This window comes from Pleurodeles waltl, chromosome 9 (assembly GCF_031143425.1).
Source record: "Pleurodeles waltl isolate 20211129_DDA chromosome 9, aPleWal1.hap1.20221129, whole genome shotgun sequence".
In the NCBI taxonomy this organism is placed as follows: Eukaryota; Metazoa; Chordata; class Amphibia; order Caudata; family Salamandridae; genus Pleurodeles; species Pleurodeles waltl.
In genome coordinates, this window is record NC_090448.1 from 461,867,578 (window position 1) to 461,891,236 (window position 23,659).

A 23,659-nucleotide genomic window follows, 5' to 3' on the forward strand; every position below is an offset into this window, starting at 1 on the left:
CATGGCAAGAAGCAACTCCCTTTTTGGGGTGGGCAGGGAAGTTCACCTATCTCGCCCCGCTGTGGCAGAGTGATGGGAAGAGCTCAAATGGAGAGGCCGTAAAAGCGCTATGTTGGTCCAGAGGTCATTCTAGTAATAATGACCTACGAACAAACCCACTATGCACTGGTGTACCCAACATTGCAAACCCTGTATTGCTTGGATTTCTTGTTCGAAACAACAACAAAAAATTATATATATATATATATAAAGAAAAAAGAAAAAGAAGAAAAGGAGGAAGAGGAGGACCTTCTGTTTTTATTTTAATTCTGTCTCTAATTATAAGCTGGCTTCACAAGGAGCATACTGGCACAAAGTAGTTTGGTTCAGTGCCCAGAACCACTGTGTCAAGTTGTGCTTTTAGAGCTCAAAAATATTTTGCCATGTTTGTTATTATGTTGAGGTCCCACAACAATAAAGTTTTACAAAAGCCATGTCAAAACAAGGCACGCATTGACAAAACCAAATAGGCTGACCACCAACGTTAGACCTATTAGCTTTGCCAAAGCTTGTTTATTTTCAGGTTTCCCATTATCTTGTTGGAACTGGTTACACTGATTTTTTCCATTATGAATATTGTTTTGGTAATACTAGCATGCATGAACACATTTTACCGAAAAGCACTGTCAGGAGTGCAGGCCAAGCTTACAACATTTTGTAGAGTGGTCACTTTAATAATAAAGACGGTGTGTTAATAAACCATAAATACAAGCTCGACCAGCATTAACATATGGGCACAAATATTACCATAACTACATACAGTGCCCTTCCCTGATTCATGTGATACTGTAAAATGGCAGTCAAAGGGTTTGGGCCTACTTGTCCCAAGGACAAAATAAACATGAAAATGTGTTGTCCTTGACCCCAAATAAAATATCCTGGAGGTCCAACTATAGGAACTCCACACCCCTGAAAGAGTCCAGGGGTTCCCTTATGAGTGGACAGGGCCTTGTTCTAGTAATCATAATGTGCTCCTTTAGTGGGTAGTGTGGTCTAGCAGCCTTAGATTTATCAGGGAGGAGTGCTAGACATCTACAATAGACACACAGGAAATAAATGATGCACACGACTCAATAAGGAAATCCACACTAATTTATTAAAAATAACACTTATCTCTACATAATCATAGGCACCAAGATCATCACAATCAGGTAAGTATGTTTCAAGTTATGAATTTTATAGGTTTGAAAAATCAACACTTAGTGCAATATATACGGAATTCAGGCACTTAGCAACAACTTATAAGACTTTTCTTCTGGAGTAAAGGTAAGTATAGGGCAAAGTCCAAGGCAGCACAAACATGTCACTTCTGCACTTGGACCCCCCTGTGCCTCCAGAGGTGTTCAAATGTTTTCCTATGGGGAATGGACGGGTCAGAAAGATGCTGCAAGCTGGGACTGGGGGACCAGTCCAGATGAACCAAGAAGGGGGCTCAGGTCTCATGATGCTCTGGGACGTAGGGACACCTTTGGTCCTCGTCTCAGGCCAGGACGGCCGGGTGTAGAGATGTCCTGAGGCAGTGAGTTTTAGTCACCAGGTCACTCCTGGTAGAGGAAGGCTTGCACAAAGAGGCCGCAGGCAGAATTGGGAGGTCCACAGTTGGCAAACCCAAAGTGGGCTTAGACTCTGGAGGGGCAGGGGGACCACGCTGGCACCATTGGCCCACTACAGCTTGGGCTAGGGGGCAAGGGTGCAGTGGTACTTTCCAGTGTCTGGTTTTGGTGGTCCAAAGTCCTCGCAGTTCTTCTGGGGTGCCTACGGGATTCAGGGGAGCAGCTCTGCTACTCCATGGGAGTTCCTGGATCTTGTTTGAAGGTTAGATATTCTCCCAGACTTTGGAGGCACGTTGTTGCAGGACAAGTTGTCTCTGGCGCAATTGTTGAGGACAGCAAGCAGGCTGGCAGAGCTGGGACCGAGTCAGCTGCTGGTCTTCTGTTCTTGCTTTTGTTAATCTTCAGGGTCCGTCTTCTTGTAGGTCAGCAGAAAGATTTTGTGGTGCCAGGGACTCCCCTAAATAGTGAATTTAGGGGTGTCGGGAGAGAGTGTGTGGCAGTACCCAATGGGCTTCTTACCACTGGGGTCACTACGCCCCCCCCATATGACCACTTCCAGTGGGAAGTGGGCATAACCCTGTCCCAGAGTTCCTAGTTCTGCCACCACCAAGATGACAGACTTTGAAATGTTGTGTCCACATCAGGAAGCTCACCCTAGGGTGATAACTGACCTGAAGGTGGACATGACTCTCTGACTATTAATTTTCCACCTCTCCAGGCGCCATATAGGCCTTGGGTCGGGAGGTGGGGTGTAATCATCTCATCACCTCTGGGGGAAGCCAGATTCACATACCAAAGCCCATGCCTTGAAATGTTTATTTGCAGCTCATCCTGTTAAGAGGGGGGTGTAACACCCCTGCTAGAGCAGGCTTTGCTCCTGAGAGTGGGGGCTCTCACCCCTGAGGGTCCGAAAGGGATCTGCTGGCGGCAGGTTGTTTAAGACCAGTCAGCCAGCACACTAGTAGTTGGTGGGTTTTTCAAGGGGCACCTCTAAGGTGCCCTCAGGGTGCACGTATTAATAAATCCATCACTAGAACCAGCGTGGGTTTATTGATATGAGATGTATGATACCAAACATCGCTATTTTCAGTGACGCCATCATGTAGCTGGGAAACTCATTTGGACTAGTGTCCAGCACATGTACTTGAAATCGCTTTCCTAATCATCACTTAGTAGGCCTTAGAAATGACAAAGACATAGCAGGGGCATAACTGCTCTTGCAGCTATGACCATACATGTAATATAATGCACCCTGCCTTAAGGCTGGAAAGCCTGATGTAGAGGTGTGCTACATATATTGCATGCAGTGTTAGTGGGCATGAGGCAGGCTGTGTGCCATGTTGCGTTTTCACTTTTAGCTGCACCACGACACGGAGCCTGCGATGGCAGACTGCAAGAGCTATGTGAGGTGTCCCAGAGGTTGGCACAATACAGAATGCAGCCCTTTGGTACACATCTGATAGGTACCTGGGGTATCCCTTACTAGAGACTTACAGAGGTGTCAAAGGTATTGCCAACTGGGGAAGCAATTATGCATTTTGGGGAAGATAACACTGATACTGGGGACCTGGTTAGCAGGAACCTAGTGCACTTCAGTCAAAGCTGTATCAAATACCAGGCAAAACGTGGGAGGACTACTAAACCAAAAGCCCAGTCTCCTACACTTAGAATGAAAGAAAAGATTTTGGTTGGCCGTGGATACGGCTATGGTACACAGCATATACTCAGCAAAATTTCCACCTTGATACCCCTTAATTACAGGAAATCTAGCATCCAAACATTTATCACAAAGTAGTTGGATTAAGGTAGTGCCTTGTACATTAGTATTGATGACTATCTGCTAATTTGACTCAAAAACATTCAAAACACTGCTGCCAGACTGGCGTCATCTACCTTCAAGATCTGTCAACTTCTATTATCAAAATGCTTCATTAGTTCCCAAATGAAAGTGCATTATCTTTAAATCAGAGTGCTATGTTTATATAACTCCTTATACCAGAAGCCCACTCCCCCATTTCTGCAGCAGAAATGATTTTCATAAATAAGCTATGGTTCTAGGGTCTCTCACCCAACCACTACGTATTTTTTTGTGACAGAACATGTGATTGCATACCTATCTAGCAGCCTGGCACTGGAATAAGAATCCTGACAACATACACAGTAATTCTAGTTTTGACAATTTCAAAACACTACAGAAAACATATTCTAGATAAGTTCAGAACATGCGTTATATTATCGCGCCGAGTTGCTACCTTCAGGCAGGTGTAAGACCAACAATGACGCACAGGGTAGATTGCAACATCTGGATAACTAAGCAGGTGATCAAGGACTTCTCTGACAAAATTTAGAGTAAAACTCAGTTTCTTAACAGAGCAATGAGATAAGTGACACATAATTAAATATGAACCTGGTTGGGTGCAAAGAATACATTGAATCCAGTACAAGTCTTGCCGTCTTAGACCTCGACCAACCCCGTTCTCCAAGGTGGAACTTTGAGAAACACTATCTAATGAGGTCATCATGTAGAAGATTCTGTCCAGGAATATTGTACGCTTTTGTCTACCTCAGGCTCTATGTTCTTCTGAGTAGCACAGAACCACTGTTCCTTAAAGCAGTGTTTCTGAACCTGTAGTCCGGGTCAGGACTACATTGAGAGTCCTACTCAGGGGGACCGCAACTGCTTGGAAAATTAAATTACATTAACAGATTAATAAAGTGTAGGTAAATAAGAAGCATAATGTACAATTGAAAATTGTAAACATTCTGTAAATGTGGAGGAATTTGAATTTAGAGGTTAAACATTAAGTTTATTTCCTCAGATTAAATCTGTGTAAGTAAGTGCATCAAACAGAATATAGAATGGAGGATGAGTGGCCTCAATTGAATTTAAAAAAAGCTCCAGCCTTCCTATTAAAAGTTAGATTGTTTTATATTTGTGAATTAAAATATGTAACGTTTGTATATTGTATTGAAGAATACTTGAATTGTATTTTTAATGTATTGTTTTATAGTTGAAATTGTCGAAAATGCTTAGGCTAGGGTCTCCGGCTTCCAGTGATTTTCAGCTGGAGTGCCCTGATTACAATAATGATTCAGTGGGGGTCCCAGAGTTCCAGTAATGATTAGAAAGCAGTCCACCGAATTCAAAAGGTTAAGAACCACTGCCTTAAAGGAACCACTCAGTATCTCCCATCCACACTTACTCGTGACTAGAGGAGCAGCCGGGTAGGCGAAGCCGGACTCTCAAGGGGCTGTGTGTAATGTGGACCAGGCGGCGCAGGACAGGAAGCAGCCTACAAAAGGAAAGGGGGAAAGGGTACTGCAAGGTAGACCCCTTTGCCTTCCTGTGAGACTTCATGTGTGTTGGAAACAGTGAGCATGATTGACTATTAGGTTTTTAGACTGGCCAATCAGGCGAAGAGGGCAGTTCCGTCCAGGCGGCATATATGGGAGGTAGCGGCCCGGCGGCGGCATGTTGCCACTTTGAATATCGCTGTTCTCACCCACACCTACCAGTCAGGCGGGTGCTGCAGCCTCCCAAGGAAAAGGGGGGGTGGCAAGGTCAACACCATTCTTTCATGCGCTAAACTCCGAAAAGCAGCCGGTAGAGAGCAAAAGGGTTACAAGCAAAGTAGTCCTTGGGATGCCTCAGGGCAGAAACACTAAGCGACAGCAAAGGTGGCCCAATGAGATTGGTAACGCAGGTATAGCACTTGCAACTCATATGCCACACCATTGGTAGCAAAGGAAGCCTTCACCTGCTCAGCAAAGAAATAAAGGTAAAGATCGATGGTGCAAACATTAAATACCAAGTTGAAAGTAAGAAGTCTTATGGTGGCACATGGTTATTATTGACGATGCGCCCTCCTAGCACAGAGTGGGGTAGGGACAACAGGAAATTACGGTATATGCATACTCCTTACAGCTTCATGATAACTATAACATTTAATGACCGAGTGATATTGTGATGATTTGTGATAATTGTTTGATATAAAAAAAAAAATAGTCACACTGCGGCCTTTTACCACCATCCAAGAGTTGTGTGTTCCTTTGGTTCGCACCACCAGGCGGGGTGGGAAGGGTGGTGGAAAAGAGAAGCCTAAAAGCCTGGTGATGGAGGGTAGCCCACATGGGGCGGGTTTAGGCGTAGCGAGGTCAGATGATATGTAAAAGACACCACAACACTTTTCGTGGTAGAACGATAGTACAGGCTTACTTTTCCTTGCAGTTCAAACACAACAGGAAGATGCATGCACAAGACAGACAGTTGATCAGTGTACGCAAAGTGCACACGACAGACATGCAAGATAAGGACACCTTGGCTTATAAAGATATTAGGCACAAAATCAAGTAGTATATGTTAAACATATAGTGTGTCATGGCACGCTCAAGTTACAGGGCAATGGCATGCTCAGGTTATAAAATATGGAAATGTACTGGGTCAGATCGTTTAAGGCACCAAGTAAGAGACTTCTCTCAAATAATATTCATTTCAATTGACAAATAATTATGTACAGCCAATAACACACAACCAGTTCGAGCAGGAAACCACATAGTATTATCACGTCCGGCACAGTTTAACTCAAACCAAGCCAGAATTCCCATGTCAGAAAAGCCTCGTTAGAGTGCTGACTGGTTGAATATACCTTAATACACAATATTCCAAGTAACCAAAGCTGTTGTCAAAGTCGGGTGTTTCACTAATAACCCGTTTCCCATAGAGTACTCACGTTTTCCGTGTCCCTCTCGTTCACAGTGGGCAGGGGTGTTCTTGTGGACATCGTATTAACTGGCGTGAAAATCCGCTGGACAGGCGAGGATATCCGAGAAGGGTTGTCTGAAAGCTGTCTTAGTCCAGTGGGGCGTTTTACAGCTCTTTAACGCAGAGGGTGCGGGGTATCCTGCCCCCGCTCTAAGCGGCACGGGATCATCGCACAGACGACACCAGAGCTAAACACGGGGTATCTGGGCATCGATATAAAACGTTAACAGACAGAGAGTCAAACCGATGGGGGAAGTGAGTTAGCCGGGCCAGAGAAGCCCAGCGTAGCCCATCAAGGAACACAGCAGTGTCTTCTGCAGGAACCTCAATAACCGCGTAAACAGGCACTGCCAGGGCTCCCTCGACTTTGCAACGCTCGAGCCCGGCAACCGGTTCTCATGGGTGACAGCAGATCCCCTGTCCACTGTTTCAGTCTGGTTCTCCACCAATAGCTCCGCTCCCATGCAAGATGGACGCTGCACTTCCGTTCGACCCAGCCAAATAACCGAACGCTGGGCTCCCTGCCGGAAGTGACGTAACGGTGGCCTGGCTGCACGGTCTGCGAGTGAGACCGGTGTTGCTAAGGGAAACATTGGCTGTTTAAGCAGTCAAAGTCTCGGAGGAACGAGTGTGGAGTGGGCCTGACATGGGACAAGGTCCATTCGATCGTGACAGAAGGGTCCCAATAAATATGACACGAACACAGTAATTACCAGGCGGAAATAACCCCGAGCGGACAGCGGCCCTTTTATGTATACCCTCCGGCCCCCAGGTTGCGTGCGGTCATCAATGTAGTGACGTGCAGCCGGGTGGCCTACTAAATCTCCGACTTTAGTTTAAGTCACAATCCTAAAACAGTTTCGTAGTACACACACAGCTACAAAGTTTCCCTTGCCCGTGTGTGATGTCCTGTGCCAGTCCAGATATTTCTCTCAGAATTCTGGGGCTTGTAGACCTGTTTTAAAATGGAATCAAATATACTGCGAGTCAAGAATGCAAAGATAAAAAACAGAACTGGAGAACCACATCACATATGTGGACTTGGAAAACTTGACAGAGATGTATACGTACAGTCTCGAAATCGCTGGCTGGGTGGGGACAGGGTTAAGACCATGTAGAACCTCTGACTTCGGATGTAGCAGGAACTGTTTTGGGCACACTGTAGTTCACAAAGATGGGTGTGCCTGGTAGGCCCACTAACGGTAGTAGGAGCGGTTTCGGTCGGGGTGTACTGTATTGCCAAGACAGGTGTTTCAAATACCTGCTTCTCCCTATCCCCTTCTTCACGATCACCCCTGTTGCTCGGGTTATGCAAACAGGACCCCCTTCAGGTCCGCTTAGCCACCTTTTTAAAGCAGGACACGTTTCGATCCACAGCCCGGGCTGACGACAGAGTGCCTTTTAAAGCACTGGTTCTCTTCATACGGAGTGCGGAATTACCAACTGGGGTGTTGATCTCTGGCAAGAACCTGATCCCCTGGTTGGATGATTTGGCCCACTGACAGGGGCTGGCTCGGTCATTGGTTCTCCTCAGTCTGTCTTGGGTACCTTCTGAAAATGGATGCTGTAGCACCTTACCCCAGGGGCGTTGCAGGAATGGTGTCACACCCAGGCAGGCATCTTTAACATCACGGCTAGAAGTGAACTTTTTGTTGTGTAGTTTGGTGTGGTTCTGTATGCTCGCAGGAATCGTTGTGGGTTAATCTTCGGATTTGACCCTTCATCAGCAGCAATGTCGATGGTCTTGTTAAGAGTGAACATAAAGCGCTCCACATCCCCGTTGGCCTGCGGCAACAGGGCTGTAATTTACTGGAGCTGGTGCCCTAGATCCCCCAAAATGTTTCTAAACTCCACCTTTTGAAAAGGAGGTTTGTTGACTGTGTGTACCTCCTTAGGGAAACCAAAGGTCGCAAAGGCTTTCTCTAGCACGGGCCAACATTGCTAGTTGCTGTAGACTCCGTCATCTCCACCACCTGGATAGGCATCCATCCAGAGCCATGGGTATCAAAATTCAGTGTTCTCTCATGTGCATACGTCTTGTGTCAAGCTCCGCTCATCCCTCACCCTATATAGCTAGGATAGTCGGTCTTTGTCTGCAGCCAACTGTAGCAGGCTGGCCTGGTTTTTAGTGGGTACCTTGGGTACTTACACCTTACACCAGATCCAGTTATCCCTTGTTAGTGAATGTAGTAGTGTTCTAGCAGCTTAGGCTGATAAAGGTAGCTATAGCAGAGCAGCTTAGGCTGAACTAGTAGACATGCAAAGCTCATGCAATACCACTTATAGTTGCACAGTACTTATACGCAAGTAAAGACAATACTGAGTGTTACCAAAAATAAAGGTATTTATTTGGGTGACACAGTACAAAAAATATCTGAGAGACAATACTCCTTCTAGAGGTAAGTATTATACACAATATATACACTAGACACCAGAATTAGACAAGTAAATAGTCATAGAACAATGCAAACAGTAGGAAATCCTATAGAATGCAATGGGAGAAAATAGGTCTAGGGCAACACAAACCATATACTAAAAAAGCGGAATGTGAATCACAAATTCCCCCCTAGATAAGTGTAGTGTGTGCAGAATCGCTGGAAGAGTAAGAATACAGTAAAGATAAGCAAATTACCCCACCCCAGAAAAGCAGGAGTAAAGTACTGCAAGTTTCATTAGGACACACTACACCTCATTTTTGGGATTTTGCAGCAGCCAACCAAGTCTGCAAAGAACAACTGCTGGATTATTGCACCTGAAGACCTGCAGAGGGAGGGGACCAAGTCCAGAAGTCTAAAGACATTCCAGGAAGGACAGGAGCCCCTGCCAACCCAGAAGAGGGTGCAATAGAAGAGTCCCCGGTTAGTAGAAGGCTGCAGAAATGCACCCTAGGAAGATGCCAGCGGATTCCTGCATGATGCAAAAGATGTCCCACGGCATCTAGATTGTTGCAGATGAGATTTCGTGTCTTGGCTACGACAAAAGTGAATTTTTCATTAAAATGGCGCTGGATGGAAGCAGGAGGGACCTGGGGGCCTCAACTCTGTGTGAGGAGGAAGCAGGGGCTCTCAGCACCTTAGAGAGCCCTCAGGATGCCAGCCAGCACCCCCAGAAGCCGCAGGATTCAGGTTCAAAAGAGGTGCAAAATGCAGTTGGTGCAGCACAACAAAAGAAGGTCCCACGCCGCCGGAGAACAACTCAGCAAGTTGAGCAGAGTGGAGTGCTGAGGACCTGGCCCAGGCTGTGCATGAAGGAATTTAGCAAAGAGTGCACAGAGCCCCCAGGAGGCGAAGAACACACAATACACAGGGGTACTGTTGTTCTCAGGGGAGACAAGGTCTTTCCTCCTCCAAATTGTGTCAGCAGGACCTCAGGACAGTCTTTGTCGATGATGTCCACCCTCTGTGTCCTTAGGAGCACGCTCGTCGTTGTGAGAGGAGTCCCAGGGTACCGGTCGTCACCTTGGAAGGTGCCTACGTGGAGCAGGGGAGTGACTCCATCACTCCATAGGAGATTTCTTTGGTCCTTCTGGTGCAGGATGAAGACAGGGAGTCCCCAGAGCATGCCCACCATGGAAACCGTTGCAGTTGCTGACTTGGAGCTGAGGTTGCTGGAGAAAAGTGTCTCTTGTGGACACTTTGTTGCAGTTACAGCGTTTCTTGGAGCAGGCTGAGGTTGATCTGAGGTCAGAAAAGTCTGAAGTTGTTGCAGAGGATTCCAAAAGGAAACTTGCAAGCAGAATCTGAAGAGAACCCACAGGAGAGACCCTAAATAGCCCTGAGAGGGTGATTTGCTACCTTATCAGGTATGGACTTATCAGGAGGGGTCTCTGATGTCACCTTCTGGCACTGGCCACTCAGAGCCCTCCAGAGTGCCCCCACACCTTGCAAAGTAAGATGGCTGAAGTCTGGGACACAGTGGAGGAGCTCTGGGCACCACCCCTGGGGCGGTGATGGACAGGGGAGTAGTCACTCCCCTTTCCTTTGTCCAGTTTCCCGCCAGAGCAGGGGAGAAGGGGTCCCTGAACCAGCGTAGACTGGTTTATGCAAGGAGGGCACCATCTGTGCCCTTCAAAGTATTTCCAGAGGCTGGGGAAGGCTACCCCTCCCCCGCCTGTAACACCTATTTCCAAAGGGAGTGGGTGTAACACTCTGCTCTCAGAGGAAAGGCTTTGTTCTACCTTCCTGTGACTGGGCTGCCCAGACCCCAGGAGGGCAGAACCCTGTCTGTGAGGTGGCAGCAGCTGTAGCTGCAGTGCAAGCCTCAGAGAGTTGGTTTGGCAGTACTGGTGGTCCATGGTGGAGCCCCCAGGATGCATGGAACTGGCTCCCCAATACCAGATTTGGAATGGGGGGACAATTTCATGATCTTAGACAGGTTACATGGCCATATTCGGAGTTACCATTGTGAAGCTACATATAGGTATTGACCTATATGTAGGGCAGGAGTGTAATGGTGTCCCCGCACACACATAGTCCGGGGAAATGGCCCTTAACTATGTGGGGGCACCTTGGCTAGTGCAAGGGTGCCGTCACACTTAGTAACTTTGCACCGAACCTTCAGCAAGTGAAGGTTAGATATATAGGTGACTTATAAGTTACTTAAGTGCAGTGAAAATGGCTGTGAGGAACAAGTTACGTACCTTCAGTAACGCTTTTTCTGGTGGATACAATAGCTACCTGTGGATTTCTCACCTTATGAATTCACCCTTGCGCCAGCATCCAACGGAAAATCTTCTTCCCAGAACTCCACGTTGATGAGGACGTCACAATTGCACGGCTCCACGTGACTCCGTCTGACATCACCGTGCCAATAAGAGGTCCCTGCCTGTGTGCTGAAGTCAGTTTCACCCGTTTTTTACGTGCCTTTGAGGCGAACAGGTGAGAACCGACTCCAGAATAACTCCAATAAATACATATATACATAAAGCCTTCATGATGCAACATAATCAAAACCATCATTTATTTATATATATATATACAGGAAAAATATCAAAATATACATACACCTATACACTCCATTATCTAGTGCAATCAGGCAGGCAACAGGGAGGCGGGTGGGACTGTGAGGAATCCACAGGTAGCTATTGTATCCACCAGAAAAAGCGTTACCAAAGGTAAGTAACTTGTTCTTCTGATGGATACAAACTACCTGTGGATTCCTCACCTTATGAATAGAGTCCCAAAGCAATACCGCACTCGGAGGTGGGTGCCTGTCTGATTACACCAAGAAATCCTGCAAAACAGATCGTGCAAAATGGCCGTCCCTCCGAACCTCAGAGTCCAAGCAATAATGCTTTGCCAAGGTACAGAGGGACGTCCAAGTTGCTGCCTTGCAAATATCCACCAACGGAACCCCCTTTGCCAAGGCCGAAGTAGCAGACTTAGCCCTTGTGGAGTGGGCTCTGATACCCTCAGGGGGACCTTTTTCGCCAACGAGTAGCAGATCTTGATACAAAGTGTAGGAAAGTACCATCTTGCCTGGCATGTTACCCCCATATTTCACTGTATATATGTTGTTTTAGTCTATGTGTCACTGGGACCCTGCCAGGCAGGGCCCCAGTGCTCATAAGTATGTGCCCTGTATGTGTTCCCTGTGTGATGCCTAACTGTCTCACTGAGGCTCTGCTAACCAGAACCTCAGTGGTTATGCACTCTCTGCTTTCCAAATTTGTCACTAACAGGCTAGTGACTAAAATTACCAATTTACATTGGCATACCGGTACACCCATATAATTCCCTAGTATATGGTACTGAGGTACCCAGGGTATTGGGGTTCCAGGAGATCCCAATGGGCTGCAGCATTTCTTTTGCCACCCATGGGGAGCTCTGACAATTCTTACACAGGCCTGCCACTGCAGCCTGAGTGAAATAACATCCACGTTATTTCACAGCCATTTACCACTGCACTTAAGTAACTTATAAGTCACCTATATGTCTAACCTTCACCTGGTGAAGGTTGGGTGCAAAGTTACCTAGTGTGTGGGCACCCTGGCACTAGCCAAGGTGTCCCCACATTGTTCAGGGCAAATTCCCTGGACTTTGTGAGTGCGGGGACACCATTACACGTGTGCACTGTACATAGGTCACTACCTATGTACAGCGTCACAGTGGTAATTCCGAACATGGCCATGTAACATGTCTAAGATCATGGAATTGTCCTCCCCAATGCCATGCTGGCATTGGGGGGACAATTCCATGATCCCCCGGGTCTTTAGCACAGAACCCGGGTACTGCCAAACTGCCTTTCCGGGGCCTCCACTACAGCTGCTGCTGCTGCCAACCCCTCAGACAGGTTTCTGCCCTCGTGGGGTCCAGGCAGCCCTGGCCCAGGAAGGCAGAACAAAGGACTTCCTCTGAGAGAGGGTGTAACACCCTCTCCCTTTGGAAATAGGTGTGAGGGCTGGGGAGGAGTAGCCTCCCCCAGCCTCTGGAAATGCTTTGATGGGCACAGATGGTGCCCATCTCTGCATAAGCCAGTCTACACCGGTTTAGGGATCCCCCAGCCCTGCTCTGGCGTGAAACTGGACAAAGGAAAGGGGAGTGACCACTCCCCTGACCTGCACCTCCCAGGGGAGGTGCCCAGAGCTCCTCCGGTGTGTCCCAGACCTCTGCCATCTTGGAAACAGAGGTGTCTGTGGCACACTGGACTGCTCTGAGTGGCCAGTGCCAACAGGTGACGTCAGAGGCTCCTTCTGATAGGCTCTTACCTCTCTTGGTAGCCAATCCTCCTTCCTAGGTAGCCAAACCTCCTTTTCTGGCTATTTAGGGTCTCTGCTTTGGGGATCTCACCAGATAACGAATGCAAGAGCTCATCAGAGTTCCTCTGCATCTCCCTCTTCACCTTCTGCCAAAGGATCGACCGCTGACTGCCCAGGACGCCTGCAAAACCGCAACAAAGTAGCAAGACGACTACTAGCAACCTTGTATCGCTTCATCCTGCCGGCTTTCTCGACTGTTTCCAGGTGGTGCATGCTCTGGGGGTAGCCAGCCTCCTCTCTGCACTAGAAGCTCTGAAGAAATCTCCTGTGGGTCGACGGAATCTTCCCCCTGCAACCGCAGGCACCAAAAGACTGCATCACTGGTTCTCTGGGTCCCCTCTCAGCACGACGAGCGTGGTCCCTGAAACTCAGCAACTCTGTCCAAGTGACTCCCACAGTCCAGTGACTCTTCAGTCCAAGTTTGGTGGAGGTAAGTGCTTGCCTCCCCATGCTAGACTGCATTGCTGGGTACCGCATGATTTGCAGCTGCTCCGGCTCCTGTGCACTCTTCCAGGATTTCCTTCGTGCACAGCAAAGCCTGGGTCTCTGACACTCTAACCTGCAGTGCACAACCCTCTGAGTTGTCCTCCGGCGTCGTGGGACTCCCTTTTGTGACTTTTCTTCCAAGTGCCTGTCCAGGTACTTCTGCGGGTGCTGCCTGCTTCCGTGAGGGCTCCCTGAGTTGCTGGGTGTCCCCTCTGTCTCCTCCTCCACGTGGCGACATCCTGGTCCCTCCTGGGCCACAGCAGCACCCAAAAACCTCTACCACGATCCTTGCAGCTAGCAAGGCTTGTTTGCGGTCTTTCTGCGTGGCTTCATCGCGATGTGGGACATCTGTCCTCCAAAGGAGAAGTTCCTAGTCCTCTTCTTTCTCGCAGAACTCCAAGCTTCTTCCAACAGGTGGCAGCTTCCTTGCACCCTCAGCTGGCATTTCCTGGGCTTCTGCCCACTCTCGATACTGTTGCGACTATTGGACTTGGTCCCCTTGTCTTACAGGTACTCAGGTCTGGAAATCCACTGTTGTAGCTTTGCTGGTGTTTGTTCTTCCTGCAGAATCTCCCTATCACGACTTCTGTGCTCTCTGGGGTTAGTAGGTGCACTTTACACCTACCTTTCAGGGTCTTGGGGTGGGCTATTTTTCTAACCCTCACTGTTTTCTTACAGTCCCAGCGACCCTCTACAAGCTCACATAGGTTAGGGGTCCATTCGTGGTTCGCATTCCACTTTTGGAGTATATGGTTTGTGTTGCCCCTATACCTATGTGCTCCTATTGCAATCTACTGTAACTTTACATTGCTTGCATTACTTTTCTTGCTATTACCTGCATAATTTTGGTTTGTGTATATATATCTTGTGTATATATCTTATCCTCATACTGAGGTTACTCACTGAGATACTTTTGGCATATTGCCATAAAAATAAAGTACCTTTATTTTTAGTACTTCTGTGTATTGTGTTTTCTTATGATATTGTGCATATGACACCAGTGGTATAGTAGGAGCTTTACATGTCTCCTAGTTCAGCCTAAGCTGCTTTGCCTTAGCTACCTTCTATCAGCTTAAGCTGCTAGAAACACCTCTTCTACACTAATAAGGGATAACTGGACCTGGCACAAGGTGTAAGTACCTCTGGTGCCCACTACAAGCCAGGCCAGCCTCCTACACAAAGGATAACCCATCTGGAGATAGATATTTTATGGACTGCTCTGCCCTTCCTCTGTCCAACGTACCCCACAAACAGCTGATCTTCCAGGTGAAGGTCCTTCGTCCTTTCAATGTAAAAACGAAGCCCCCTTTTAGGGTCCAATCGGCGAAGCCGTTCTTCCTCCTTCGAGGGGTGAGGAGGAGGGTAGAAAGATGGAAGGGTAATAGTCTGCTCTATATGAAAAGGAGTGACAACTTTTGGCAGGGAAGCCGCCCTGGTTTTCAACACCACTTTATCTGGTAAAAACAAGGTAAAGGGGGGTTTAACAGAAAGAGCTTGGAGCACTCTAACCCGCCTAGCCAAGATTATGGCAACAAGAAAAACTGTCTTAAGCACTAAAAACCTTAACGGACAAGAGTGCATGGGCTCAAAAGGTGACCCCATTAAAAAGGTCAAAACAAGATTTAGGTCCCACTGAGGCACATGAAAAGGAATGGGAGGTAACTTATTAAGTAAACCCTTAAGAAACCTAACTACAATAGGAGATTTAAACAATGAGGGCTGATCCGGGAGGCAAAGAAAGGCTGACAGGGCAGCTAAATAACCCTTAACCGTAGCCACTGCACAACCCTTCTTTGCTAAGTCCAAAGCAAATAATAAAATATCAGAAAGGTGGGCCTTCAAAGGGTCAATTTGCCTTTCTCTACACCAAGCCACAAATTTTGCCCACATACCGGCATAAATGGTCTTAGTGTAGTGTTGCCTGGCCGATAAAATAACATCCAATACATCTGGTGGGAGAGAAAAGGAACTCAGGTTGCCCCGTTCAATCTCCAGGCATGAAGGTGCAGACTCTGGAGGTGGGGGTGTAGAACCTGCCACTGCGACTGCAAGAGGAGGTCTACCCTGAGAGGTAGACGGAGTGAAGGGCACAGCGATAGTTGGAGAGGGTCTGTGTACCACACCCTTCTTGGCCAATCCGGGGCTATTAAAATAACCTGAGCCCGATCTTGGCGAAATCTTCCTCAGAACCCGAGGAATCAAGGGTATGGAGGAAACGCGTAAAGCAACTGGTTGCACCAAGAGATCTGAAACGAGTCCCCCAAAGCTCCTTGCACTGGATACTGGAAGCTGCAGAATGACGGGCAGTGCCCGTTCTCCCGAGTTGCAAACAGATCTATCACCGGAGAACCCCATATCTGAAAGATGTGCAGGACCGGATCCGGATGGAGACGCCACTCGTGATCGGACGAAAGGAGCCGACTGAGAGAGTCTGCAACGCACGTTGAGCACCCCGGCCAGATGATTTGCTATCAAGCAAATCTGATGATCCTGAAGCCAGGGCCAGAGTTGCAGAGCTTCTCTGCAGAGAAGAAACAACCCTACTCCTCCCTGCTTGTTTATATACTACATCGCGGTAGTGTTGTCCGTCAGGACCTGAATTGACTGACCGCGAAAGGACGGGAGGAAGGCCTAGAGAGCCAAGCGTATCGCCCGCAACTCCAACAGATTGATATGAAAAGTCTGTCCCACTGGAGACCAATGACCCTTGATCTCCAGGTCCCCCAGATGAGCTCCGCACCCTAGAGTGGAAGCATCTGTCATGACCGTGGCCACCGGCGGCAGCAGTGAAAATGGCCTTCCCTGCAAAAGGTTGCCGTTCGCAGCCCACCATCGCAAATCCACTGCAGCATCTCTGGAGATCGTTATCGACTCCTCGAGATCCCCCCTTTGTGTTGAAACCACTGCCTACAGAGGCACCATTGGAGAGCCCTCATGTGCCAACATGCATGAGTGACCAACAGAATGCAAGAAGTGAACAGACCGTGCAGGCGTAAGACCTTGAGGACTGGAACAACCGCTCCTTTTTGAAACATTGGAATCAACGCCTGAATATCCTGGATCTGCCGAGGCGGAGGATAGGCCCGATTCAATGTTGTGTCCAGCACTGCCCCTATGAACAGGAGGCGTTGAGAGGGCTCCAGGTGAGATTTGGGTACATTGATTGAAAAACCCAGCCTGAACAACAACTGAGTTGTCATCCGCAAGTGACGCAACACAAGCTTTGGAGACTTGGCTTTGATCAACCAATCGTCCAGGTAAGGGAATACCAATATCCCTTCCCTTCTGAGACTTGCTGCCACCATTGCCATCACTTTTGTGAAGACTCGAGGTGCTGAAGTAAGACCAAACGGAAGGACCGGAAACTGGTAGTGTTGCGACCCCACCTCAAACCGGAGATACTTCTTGTGCGACTTGAGTATAGGGATATGAAAATACGCATCCTGCAAGTCGACAGACACCATCCAATCCTCTTTGTTCAATGCCAGAAGCACTGTGCTAGAGTCAGCATTTTGAATTTCTCCTGCTTGAGGAACCAATTCAAAATCCTCAGGTTTAGGATCGGTCTCAAATGACCGTCCTTCTTGGGGATCAGGAAGTATCTTGAATAACAACCCTGACCCCTTTCCTGCTCTGGAACCAACTCCACCGCACCTTTTGACAATAGGGTCTGAACTTCCTGCTGTAACAACAGGAGATGGTCTTCTGAACAAAACGAGGGACGGGGAGGGATGGGAGGAGGAAACTCCTGAAAAAGGAGAGCATATCCTTTTCTCACAATATTTAGAACCCATGAGTCCGATTTAACTAACTCCCACTCGTGGAAAAAAAGACGGAATCTTTCCCATACAGGAGAAGTATGGTCGACAAAGGGGAGAAAACTACGGCTACTTCCCTTGCTGTTGTCCTCCAGAGGAAGAGGATGACGTAGGGTGCTGCTGGGTGGCCCCTCTTGTTCTAACCCCCCCCCTCTAAAGGACCGATATGGGAGGCTGGTAGGCTGCTGGACCGAGGACTGGGGTCTCCCTTGATAAACTGCCCCATGTCCAAACCCCCTGAACCTACAAAAGGACCTAAAAGGGGTAGCAGAGGAGGCTTGCAATCCTAAAGACTTCGCCGTGCCCCGGCTATCTTTAAAGCGCTCTAGGGCAGAGTCAGCTTTATCGCCAAACAGTTTTTCCCCATCAAATAGCAAATCTAACAAGGTGGTCTGTACATCCGAAGAAAACCCAGAGGACCTCAACCAAGCGTGCCTCCTGGTAGCAATAGATGTACCCATTGCCCTGGCCACCGAGTCCGTAGAGTCCAGGCCAGACTGAATTATTTGTTTCGTCGCTTCCTGCGCATCAGACAGGAGTTCCCCAAATGGTCTCTGTATATCTTGCGGCTGATCAGGAGCCATGGCTTTCTCTGACTCCATGAGGGCGTGGACATACCGACCCAGCACACAGGTAGCATTTGTAGCTTTGAGAGCCATGCTGCAAGACGAAAAAGTCTTCTTTGCAGATTGTTCCATCCGCTTGGATTCCCTGTCAGATGGAATCACAGGGAAGGAGCCCGGAGCAGACCTTGTAGAGCAAGAGGCCTGGACCACCAAACTCTCCGGGGTAGGATGTCGTGATAAAAACCCCAGATCACAAGGCACCACTCTATATCTCCTTGCCACGGCTCTATTCACCGCAGGCGAAGATACAGGCTTCCTCCAAAGTTCTAATATGGGTTCCGTAAGAGCCTCATTGAAAGGAAGCAAAGGGTCTGCAGAAGCCGAAGAAGGATGCAGCTCCTCCGTTAAAATGTTAGTTTTAATTTCCACAGCAGGCAATGGAAGTTCTAAAAAGTCTGCTAACTTCCTGATCTCTGTGTGAAAAGAAGCTGCCTCCTCAGTAAATTCCTCCGGTGAAGACAAGTCCCTTTCCAGGAAAGTATCCAGCCTACTGGCCGACTCCAGGCCCTGATACTCTCCCAAAGGCTCGACAATCTCTCCTTCCTCCAACAACTGCCTTTGATATTCTTCCTCTTCCAAGAGACGCTAGGCCTTCCTGTGTGACCTCAATCGAGCCACCAACCTTGGTGTCGACATGGAATTTGCCGACATCGAAGACACCGGCTTCAAAACCTGACGAGGAACAGGAGAGGATGGTTGACTCCGTTCGAATCCATCACCTGGATCCGGCGCCGGCACGGATCCTAATGGCGCCGAAGATGCATGTGACTCCACCATCGGCGCTGGCTGATGGGGTGATGATATCAGCGCCATAGATCTAGAAGGCGACGTCATGGGATTCACAGGACCTCGAGGCAATGTCATTGGCACCGGTCCAGTACCCTCAGCCGGAAAGAATGGCATAAACGGCGCCACCTTGTACGGAGCAGGGGAGCCCAGCGAAAATGCCAATGGACCCCTGGGACCAGCCGGTGCATCAGCAAGGGCCATGGGGTTGAACATGGTAAACATGGCATTCAAAAATGCCGCCGGATCCGCTCCCGGAGCTGGGAAGGCAGGATACAGCTGGTCTTCCTGTCGCAACTGTGCTTGCTGACCATCAGACTCCTGAGCAGCAGGTGAAACACGAGGACTGTCCTGAGGTGCCACAACCTCAAAGACAGACGGTGCCAGAGAAGCCTAAGGACTCTGGGGCTGAGGAGTCACCGTCTGACTCACCTCTCACGTCGCAAGGCGCCGACAAGATGGAGACTTCGATCTTGATCGACTCCGAGCCGAACGGAGCCGAGAGTCATGACGGCACCGTTTCTTATGCTTCTTCAAAGAAGCATGGTAAGATGATCTTCTATGGCTCCTATGACCCTTCTTCGCCCTTGCCAAAAAGAGTTTGGCCTCCCTTTCCTTTAAAGCCTTAGGATTCATGCTCTGGCAAGACGCACACTCCTCGACATCATGCTCAGAGCTAAGGCACCAAAGACAATCGTCATGAGGGTCAGTGATTGACATGCGACCCCCACACTCTCTGCAAGGCTTGAAACCAGACTTCCTAGGGGGAGACATTGTAACTACAAAGAGCAACAAGATGAAACTTCCAACAGAACCGAGAGCTAGGAGAAAACCGTTAGCGTTGAAGGCATGGAAAAAAAGGGAACTGACGTCAGCACGCCGGCGAGGACCTCTTATTGACACGGTGACGTCAGACGGAGTCGCGTGGAGCCTTGCAATTGTGACGTCCTCGTAGACATGAAGAGAGCTGGGAAGAAGATTTTCTGTCAGATGCTGGCGCAAGGGTGAATTCATAAGGTGAGGAATCCACATGTAGTTTGTATCCATCAGAAATAGTGTGTGCACTATTTCACGCATGCTGCAGTGGCAGTCCTGTGTAAGGGTTTGTCTGAGCTTCCTATGGGTGGCAAAAGAAATGCTGCAGCCCGTATGGATCTCCTGGAACCCCAATGCCCTGGGTACCTAGGTACTATATACTAGGACTTATAAGGGGGGATCCAGTATGCCAATTGAAATTGGTGAATGAAGTCAGTGGCCTACGCTGACAAATTTAAAAGCAGAGAGAGCATAAGCACTGAGGTTCTGATTAGCAGAGCCTCAGTGACACAGTTAGGCACTACACAGGCATACACATTAGGCCACAAACTATGAGCACTGGGGTCCTGGCTAGCAGGATCCCAGTGAGACAGGCAAAACACACTGACATATAGGTTTTTATCTATGAACACTGGGGTCCTGGCTAGCAGGATCCCAGTGACACACTAAAAACACACTGACACCAAAAGGCCAAAAGTGGGGGTAACCATTCTAGAAAGAGACTACTTTCCTACACCAACCACTGGTTGGCATCCTGGAGAAAGAGAAGGGGAAAGAGGCAAACTCTTTGTGGGTTTATTTAGAGCCAGCTCAAGGATGTTGAGGCGGGAAAATATTAAAGAAGTTAAATCTGTTAAATAGGTCTCAGCTCCTCAAAATATTCTCACCCGGCCCTAGTTCATATTCAGTTTCATCCACCGACCTGAAACAAGTGGGCTTCTTGCAAAATAGTGAGGTTAAGGATGTATTCAGGATTGGTGAGAGTAACTATTCTTAAAGCAGAAAGTGAATTGAGGTTACAGGGTGTGAAAATTTGTGGGGAAATATTGTGGAAACAGTCCCAAATTCCAAGGCCGCGTGTTCTGTATTGCCTTGGTTGCCATTGAGGGGCCAAATGGGGTCTGCAGGAGAATTATGTTAGTTACAGACACATCAAGGAAAGTAGTGAAGGCAGAATTCAAGTCACCCTGCCCTATGAGGAAGGATATAGGTATAGGGGCATCCACTCCAATCAGAACTGGTACGATTGCCTGCATTGGGAGGAGACGGCAGGTGAATGGGGAAATTTAAGTCTCTGCACGGCATTAAATTATTCTCCTGGAATACTTATAGATTAAACAATATAAGGAGGATACAGGGGATTGGAGAAATTATAAAGCAGTATTCTCTTCTATGTTTCAGAGAAACATGGCTATGCAGAAAGTCACTGCGGATAGATGGCTTTTTGAGAGTTTATCTGAAGGCAGCAGGAAATGCTTCAGGACGGCCCTCTGGGGGAACTGCCAATGTTGCCCCTGCTAGAAAAACGTTTCTGTATGGTAATCAGAATTATCCCTGACTGAGAAATTTGAGGTCATTCATTTGGAGGGGAGTGATCACTACTCCTTTTGTACAAACCTTAAAATGGGTATTGTACCTAGGCAGACAAGGGACTTACCTTTAAAGGTCAGTTGCTCAAAATGTCTGAGAACGAGGCTCTCAGAGAAACATATAGGCTTCTTGAGGACTTTCCAATATAACCATGGAGGCATGGAGTCTGGGAAGGCAACTGTAGATCCCTTAGCGTGGTATGAAGAAATAAAAAAAGCGGTTGCATGTCTCAAAATAGAAGTCACGGCTTTCATCTCCACACAAAATAAAAATAAATCTCTGAAGTAAGCCAGGAATACATGGTATGTTAAAGAATAGAGAATATTGAAAAGAAATATCCGGAAACTTGAAAGATACCAAAGTCGCTCAAAGAATAAAATTGTGGAGTTGCTTCTTCTTAGCTTAAAGAAAGAATTTTAAAAAACGGTGACAAGAAAGAAATGGGAATTAAATACAAAGTGCTGGGAAGCCATGATGGAGTCCATAGAGACTAATAATTTAAAGAAAGTTTGGAGGTTGGTACAGAGTGGGACAGGAAATTCCCAGGGACGGTCATTAGGCCAGGTGGGCGAGGATGCATGGGTAAAATTTCTAGAGATCTATAATAGTAATGCCACTGCCGCTCAGCGCCCAACTAGATTCCTTGTTAGAAGGTAGACAAAGGAGAGGTTTTCTGTGATTACAATCAATAAAACAATTAAGATGTTAAAGCTTGCAAGGAATGCTGGCACCGATAATGTACAGGCAATCATAATAAAAACAAATACTGCATGGCGGTCCAGTTTGTTTTATATCCTTTTTCAGGGAATACTTTTGACTGTAAGATTCCTGGATAGTTGGAAGGGAGCAGTGATTAAACCTATACACAAAAAAGGGAAGTATGCCCTCCCTGAGAACTGCCAGCAAATCAACCAGTTAGATATAAGTAGGAAGGTCTTCTCAAGAATCCTGTTGGGGATGTTAAAGGAGTGGGCTGAAGTAAACACTATAATACCCCAGGAACAGGGTGGTTTTAAGGAGAACCACTCGATGATTGACCGTGCTTCAGCTGGTGGGCCACTGCAAATAAATCCATGGAGCAGGGCGGAGTGTTTTATTGTTGTTTTGTTGATTTTAGCTCCGCTTTTGACTCCGTCGATTGAGTATTGCTGTGGGATGTGTTAAAGGAATATGGGATCCCTAAATATTTGCTTTTAATTTTGCAGGAACTGCATAGAGATAATTGGGCCCAAGTTGAATTGGACAGAGGAGGATCACTTTCAAAACAAATAAATATAAGAAATGGACTGAGGCAAGTGTTCGTGTTGGCAACACTGTTTTCCTTGTTTCTGGCAGATCTCCCTAAGGTCCTAAGCCAACCAAATACAGTTAGCCCAAAAATAAACGGTAAACACATTTACTGTGTCCTGTATGTAGGTGACCTAGTGATTTTTAACTTGAGAGGAATCGGGTTCTAAAGAAAATTAGATATATTTGGGGAATACTGCAAGAGGAAAACATTAAAAAATAAACATGGAAAACACTAAAGGGCTTCAGATAGGGAAACAGAGGAAAAGCACAAGTTTGAAAATAAATAAAGTTAAGCTAGAGAGAGTTAATAACTATAAATAGCTAGGGGTATGGTTCTCCCATAATTTAGGGTGGAAGGATCATCTTGCTGCAACACAAGTCAAAGTGCTTTTGACGGTAGGGAGTCTAAACAAATTTGACAATCGCTATGGGGGCCTTCATGCCGCCCAGTGTTGAATGCCTACCAAGCCATGATGAGACCTCATTTTCAGTATGATGCCGAAGTGAACAGCTGGGACCTTGAAGAAGGAAGGTGCCTAAAAAAGTTACTCCCCTCCCCCCTCCTTTATGTTGGAGGCAGTTAGAGTGGAAACAGGCTTACCAAGATGGACGCCTCTAGCACAGGAAGAGGTAATAACATTTTGGTCAAAAATAGATAGTGTGGAATCCTCTAAAATCGCCCTGTTATGTAAAAAGGAGTGTAGGAGGCTGGCCTGGCTTGTAGTGGTTACCAAGGGGTACTTACACTCTGTACCAGGTCCAGTTATCCCTTATTAGTGTAGAAGAGGTGTTTCTAGCAGCTTAGGCTGATAGAAGGTAGCTATAGCTGAGCAGCTTAGGCTGAACTAGGAGACATGCAAAGCTCCTACAATACCACTGGTGTCATATGCACAATATCATAAGAAAACACAATACACAGATATACTAAAAATAAAGGTACTTTATTTTTATGACAATATGCCAAAAGTATCTCAGTGAGTACCCTCAGTATGAGGATAGCAAATATACACAAGATATATGTACACAATACCAAAAATATGCAGTAATAGCAAAAGGAAGTAATGCAAGCAATGTATAGTCACAATAGATTGCAATAGGAGCACATAGGTATAGGGGCAACACAAACCATATACTCC

The 23,659-nt window shown here is 47.3% G+C and overlaps 1 protein-coding gene across 3 annotated transcripts in view; it reads right to left on the reverse strand.

Moving 5' to 3' along the window:
• Positions 1-6,856, reverse strand: part of MARK3 (microtubule affinity regulating kinase 3) — a 383,109-nt gene extending 376,253 nt beyond the window's left edge. For all 3 annotated transcript variants that reach the window (XM_069207286.1, XM_069207285.1, XM_069207287.1), the window contains exon 1: positions 6,323-6,856. In XM_069207286.1, coding sequence (XP_069063387.1) covers positions 6,323-6,373 — 51 coding nt within the window. In that variant the 5' untranslated portion in view covers positions 6,374-6,856. The remainder of the gene's footprint in view (positions 1-6,322) is intronic.
• Between the last annotated feature and the right edge of the window lie 16,803 nt (positions 6,857-23,659).